Source organism: Apis laboriosa, unplaced genomic scaffold, assembly GCF_014066325.1.
Source record: "Apis laboriosa isolate Shangri-la unplaced genomic scaffold, ASM1406632v1 scaffold34_cov151, whole genome shotgun sequence".
Classification (NCBI taxonomy): domain Eukaryota; kingdom Metazoa; phylum Arthropoda; class Insecta; order Hymenoptera; family Apidae; genus Apis; species Apis laboriosa.
Window position 1 is genome coordinate 675,748 of NW_025222928.1, and position 6,965 is coordinate 682,712.

Genomic DNA, 6,965 nt, shown 5'->3' on the forward strand with positions numbered 1-6,965 from the left:
CTCCCTACATTTTTATTGCTTCTAAATATTCCATCGAGAAATATAGGTAATGCAGACAGATATTCGATAAAATCAAGTGAATTATTCGGGAAAACTTCAATTCCACTTGATTAAATGGTATGATTATTTATAGACTGATATACTTGGCGAGGTGAAATCAGAGAAATACGTTTACAAACTGTAAAAAAATACGATGGTTGACCGAGTTTTCAATTAATCTTCATTTATGAAGCTCTGAAACGCGAACGCTCGTTTTCTATTCGAAGAATTTCTATTTTCATATTTAAAAAAAAAAAAGAATTCACATTTTCAATTCACATTTAATATAATCGTAAAAAAATAGACGAATATTTTATTTTAGAATTATTCAATTATAAACGTATATGTATGTAGACTGCATGAAAAAGATATAAGTTATATTTTTGGTTTTTTTTACAAAAATTCGATATCTACGTTGTGAAATTGACAGTGTCAATCAATGCCATACCGTCAAAACTTTTTATCTTAATTCAAGATTAAATATTTATTTTTACCATTCACTTAAGTATGTTAAAAATATTGAATGACAGAATATCAATGACGATCTGCAAAAATTTAATCTATGAATCTATTATTTCTCCTTTCGACTATATATTAAACTTCTATTCACTCCAAGTAACCCTAAAGTCAAAAAAACCAACAAAAATAAAAATACAAATCTCATTTCTCCTGTTCGATCCTCTGACAACGACCATAAAAATCTACAATGAGATCAAAAATCTCAAAAAATAAATAATTTCCACCTCCACTTCCACGAGATAAAATAACACGTAACTTCTTCAAGTATATACGCAATCCTATATAAAACTTTTTCATAGAAATCGTATCGTTCAATTAGAAGATCAACTACACCCAACCTAATACATCCAATAACCAAGAAACCTCCAATTTACTTTAGACTCAACCCCCCCAGAAGAGGTCATTCTCGCCCGATAAATTCCTCCGCACGTTCCATCCCCTTTCCAACAACAATTTCCACGTTCAAATCTCACCAACTCGTCCAATCGAAACGCGACTTTTCACAATTTTTTCCACGCTTCGATCGTCGGCCCGCGAGCAGAAGGCCTTCCTTTTCGCCCCTACCCATCGAAATGGAACCGAATATAAAATTTCCCGTGACTCGACTCCGCCGCCATTGCATTTTTATCGGCCGCCTTCGATCGGCAGCCTCATAAGAGATTTTATCAGCGGCGCCGATGGAACTCTTTCTCGAGTGCATTTGCGAGCCGATGATTGCTTCTCGCGCCGGAGGGAGGGGGAGGGGATATCATGTTCGACTAGCAAGCAAGCAACCTTCCTCGTCCCAATCCTCTCCAAGATGAAAAGGGGTAAAAAAAATAAGCAAGGGTATGGAAAAAGGCGAGGGAAGGAGTTATATTCAGGAACTGAGAGAGGTTGTCCTTTTTTAGGGAAGGAGAAGAAGCAAGTAGGTGAGAGAGAGGATCGAAGGAGAAACGAGAGCAAAGGAGAGGGAGCGAAATGAGCGAAATTCGTTCGTTCGTGAGGGACACGTCTCGCCTTTTCTACTTGAAAATGCATAAATTCGCTTTTGTTTACAGGGAGATCGATCGATCGTTAATCCATTTTCCTCATTCCCTATTGTCCCTATTGAGAATTACGTAGCTCAAATACACGAACGGATTAATGCGTCTTTTCTATCTCGTATTGTTTTTCCACGATTTCCTTCACCACGTTTGAATTCGTCGAGTTACTCTCTTGTTAAGGATACATTGGCCGTTCGATAAGCCTTTTGTTCCCCTTTTTCATCCGAAATAACCGCCCTTTTTTCGCTTTCTAAATGGATTCTGTACAACTGGATTGTTTGAAATAGCGGGGGTTGAAACTGCAACGGGGGAAATTGTTTTTCCTTCCAAGTTCAGTGCTCGGTGAATTACGTACTTTGGTTCCTTGGAAGGATTGAATTTAATTATGATTTTGAATATCGTCCAAGAAATTTACCGATGTAAAAATGGGATGAAGAATCGAGGAAGGAATCGAGTTTAAATGTAATCCTTGTACGATAATAATGTACGAATTCAATGCCAATTTTAATCATTTAATTTTTTCTTTTATAAACAACGCAATCAATCAACCTTTTAAAGAACTTATAAATCCTACAATCTTTTATACTATTTTGAAATAATTATATAAATTGCAAAGATTTTTATTCCAAATAAAAAAAAAAAAAATTCATATATCGTACCGCGAAAAATTGACCAATTTTCGAATTATCTAATAATACTCGAACACGATTAAAAAAAATCTTCTACCCCAACATTGGATTCAATAAATTCTTCATCGAATAAAGGAAATTGTAACTAAAATCCTGCCAATATTCATATCTCCATATCTTCTTGAATCAGAAATTCAAATAAATCTATAACGACGGGAAAGGAATTTATACTCGTCGATGAATTGCATCGCAATACAAAGATATTTCGTCGAAATATTCACAATTATCGTTCAAGGGGAATATTTCTAGGTTAAGGGAAACTTGTCGTATTCGTTAAACAGCTTAGTACGCATCCGTGATGTCTAAAGGGCAGTAACTGACCGTGATATTAATTGCTTTCTGGCTATTAGCAAATGGGTCCACGGAGATCTCGCAAAGGGAACAACCATCCCCTGTGTGACCGTTTGCCATTAACATTAGCGCAACGTGCCATGTTATCTGGCACGTTACCATTGCAACGCGTGCACGCGCTTAAATCGCGCGCAACCGGAACCGAAAAATGCAACATTGTTTGAGAAATGCGTGACGAATACGATGTGTGTGTGTTGGAGATATAGCGTATAAAAGAAAGTTAAATCTAACTCGCGATACATTTCTCAGACTTGAGGGTTAATTCTGACTCTTAGCTAACTCTCTTGTGGGTTAATTCGTCTGAAGCTACTATAGAATTTGTGAATATGGTATCGTATTGTTAATCTACTTTTGAGGAATAATTGTCATCCGTTGTTTGAACGTTGTTTGGGGATAATTCTATACTACTTAAGATATGGATCTTAATATTCGATAACAAGATATTACGTGTATCATAAACGTATCATAAATGTATCAAAAATCATTGATTATGAGAATCAATGAGAAACAACTATGAACACGAATATAATGATTTTTATTTCATTCGCATCTGTACAAAAAAATTAATCCAGAATATTCGTTGAATTGATATCGTATAAATAACGAATGAAAACGTCGCAGAAACGAGCCCGTATTGAAAATGTTTCGGTTCGGATTGTAAATGTTTCGAAATGGTAAATGTTTCGAAATGGTAAATGTTTCGAAATGGTAAATGTTACGTATGACAAATGCTTTTTCTGTCGCAACTACATATTTGCAGCCCACGAAAGTGGGATTTGCGTATTCAAAATAGTTTTCGAAAATTTGCTAATGCATTCGTAGTAGATTTTGTCAATATGGATTCATTTGCCAACCGACAAAACCCGGTATGCAAATATACAAACGTTAATTAAGTTTCGACTCGGCGGTGTATGTACGAAGGATATGCGTATACGCATTATAAAAATGTTACCCGAATGGATAAAGCTAACGTTGACAAATGGTAAGGGGGTGGACAGAGGATGTAATTCGGGCGAGCATCGTTGAAATTTTCATCGCGTCGATAAAAACACACTCGATGAAATGGAAATAAATTTTCGAGTGTAATACAAATGTATTCAATGTATTGGAACGTTTACCGGGAAAATTTACAATAATAATTAACAGCACGGAAATTCACTAAACGTGAACATTACATACGTATGCATAAACACAACATTTCATCAAATTTTATTTTTCGCTTCGATTAACGCGTACTATCTGTTCTTCTATTACTGAATTGCCATTTGACAAAGGTAATCGACTATTGATGAACGTTAATCCCTTTTGACCTAATTTTTTATCCTATTTAATTTTTATTTTACATTCTATTAAAAATTTACGATACTGTATCGATGTAATATGTAGAGAAAATTTGAAACTTGTAAAGATACTGATTTGAAAAAATTACTAGTCATTATTTTTAAAATAATTTTCAATTTAAATTCCAAAATGTAGAATGGAACATATGAAATTTAAAATTTTACACGACAAAAATTAAAAGTTAAAATCTAACTTTTATTTATAAATTTGTTCAATTATGATTGTAAATGTTTCGATTGTAAAAAACGAGACGTTTATTGCGTTATAAATGCATTTGTTGTCTAAATAAAAATTATCTGGCATGTTATATGTAATATATGTTATATATTGTTATAATTATTAAAAAGAGATAAGAATATATTAAGATAAGAATATAGTCATATATTAATTAAAATTAAAACTAAATAAAATAATACATATACGAAACATATATAATCTTATAAGAATTAAAAATATTCATAAAAACGTACATACGTATCTACTTTTCTCTCTCTCTTTATCTGATTTATAATTTAAAATTAATTAAATAGTTACAAATAAAAAATTTTTAAAATAAAACGTTTTTAAAAAATTTGATAATTACGAACGCCAACTTTAGATGTCACTTTTTCCCGCGCTATTATACTTGACAATACATAACCATAAAATAATAAAAAGTAAAATCGTTTTTGATTCGTTTACGTGTTATTTGATAATTAAATCATCAACACGTTAAAAGTAAACAAATATACTTTTGAATGATAAATATATATTCTACTAAGAACGAAAAAATGAAACATAAATCGATGCAATGGGAATGCATACATTCCCTCCAAATTGATCGAATACATCTCTAAAGATGTCGGCGGTCGGCATCGACTTTAATATGATTGATAAATATGATTGATTACACTTACCTTGAAAAGCAGCCTCGAATGTGGTCTTCTCCTCGATAGGATTCTGAGCAAACACCAAGACAATCGCCAGATGAACAAAGATCACAAAAAACCGATAAACACGAAGTTCAGCCATCGTCCTGCGATGTACATGCACGCGTTCGCCCCGACTGAGTTCACTTTCGCATTTCTCGCAAATCGAACTTCTCGATCGACTATCGATTATCGCGAGTTCACCGTCGCGTAGAAAGCACACTGATATCGCGTTTCGATCGATCAGCGACACTTCTCGATTTGAATCGATTCTATAAATAGAAAAAACGCGTATGAAGATCACTGTATAATAACACTAGGTAGCGCGGAACACTTTTTTTTTTTTTCTTTCTTTTTCTTTTGTATGGACAATGCGAAGGCACTCGGTCAAGTGTCTCGAAACACGAACGTATACAACCGAAACATTCTGAGAGAACTACGAGGTCGTGTCAAGAAGACATATATCGTATCGAGTATATGGCAATAATAACACGGCTACGGCGTAAAAAGTGGACAATTGTCTGCCTTCCACTTTCAGCTTGTGTATACACCGAAGCATGCCGGGCCAGCTACTCGTGAATGTACACTAATACATAGCACAGTCGCGTACTTTTAACCTATGTCCTTTCGTACCGTGTGTCCTCTATTGGTAGAGAACTCTTTTCATGTCACTGCTAGTTTAACATTCAATTGTGCGTATAATGAGATCTCTTACCTATATTTGTCGTACTTGTACTTGTTACGTCGGCAAATGATCGGTCTTTATTTTCCCGAATGATATCCGATGCAAATTCACTACGTATGCATATCGATATTAATCGATATTGCATCGATATTGATCGATATGCATATTTTATAACGTTCAAAGAGAAATACTTTTTTGTGAAAAAAGAAGAAGAAAAAATTGAAACATGAAAGAAATAATGAAATTTTAATACAATTTTGAACTAAAATTAGATAAAAATGTTGGTATTATTAAAGTTGTAAATATATATATAATTTTAAATAAATCGAGAAATATCGAGAATAATATCAAGAATAATATCGAGAATAAAGAAAAAATAACCGATGGAAAATATATTTAAATAATTAACTATTGTTTATTTACATCAGTCATAACAATTTTTATAATAACGTATTTTGAAAGATATTAAAAGCATATTAAAAGCAGAAAGTTTAAATAGCAGGCCCGGTGAAGATCATAGCAAACGCAGCTTTCCTCGAAAGAAAACTGATAACTATCTTATTTCGACGCAATTCTTCTTGACACTACCAGATGATTTAAGCTCAAACATAAACTATCAAGTATGTCGAACAGATTCTAAACTCTCTACCTTCCTTAATCTTCATATAGTTCAATGACCACAATTGAACTGCTTGAAACCATAGTTATGTCACACGAATCGGAACTACGCAATACGATCGACAACGCCACGGCACGAACGTTTGAAATCACAGAAAGTAATAACTGTATATACACCACTTTTCGCGATATATTTACGATTATTTGATTAATTTAATATATTAAAAGAAAAACTCAATGAGATAGCTTATTAAAGACACTCGTAAAAGAAATATTTCACCGCGATAGAAAAGGAAGGTAGAGAAGAATGATAAGAAAAGAACACGGAAAAGTAACGATCGGAAACATTCATTTAGACGTTGTACCTATCAAGAATGATCTCACGATCGTTGTTCAAGACAAAAGAAAGAAAGATATGATTACTAAAGAGACTTTAACACACGCGCGAACACGAAAGTGAAGGGAGCTCCACAACAGCCGTCGATGCCGGCCGGTGTCTCCAATCGAACTGCGGGGATTAGTCGACGGTGGCGCCGCCGAGGGACGCCGAGCTTGGCCGTGTGGCATGCGTCATAACGCCACCGCCTTCGATCGGCCGCCATTTTTTTTTTGAAGTGCGTTACTAACCCCTTGAAAACATTTCACCTCAAACGATCGGAACTCAGAACCGTAAACTTTTCGAGAATAGAAAAAAATCAGTTATATAATATATAATTTTTTATATATGTAATTGAAAAAAAAAACTTTATAAACATATTATTCATGTATCATTGTATGTAAAATTTTATAG

At 33.9% G+C, this 6,965-nt stretch overlaps 1 protein-coding gene across 2 annotated transcripts in view; it reads right to left on the reverse strand.

Annotated features, from left to right (window-relative positions):
• LOC122715063 (pikachurin-like) overlaps positions 1-6,665 on the reverse strand; it is a 189,036-nt gene extending 182,371 nt beyond the window's left edge. The window contains exons 1-2 of one of the 2 annotated variants that reach the window (XM_043936974.1): positions 6,541-6,665; positions 4,861-5,144 (exon numbers count right to left, since the gene is read on the reverse strand). In XM_043936974.1, coding sequence (XP_043792909.1) covers positions 4,861-4,975 — 115 coding nt within the window. In that variant the 5' untranslated portion in view covers positions 4,976-5,144; positions 6,541-6,665. Of the gene's footprint in view, positions 1-4,860; positions 5,145-6,206; positions 6,314-6,540 lie in introns of those variants that run through there. The other variant, XM_043936976.1, reaches the window with a different exon arrangement.
• Between the last annotated feature and the right edge of the window lie 300 nt (positions 6,666-6,965).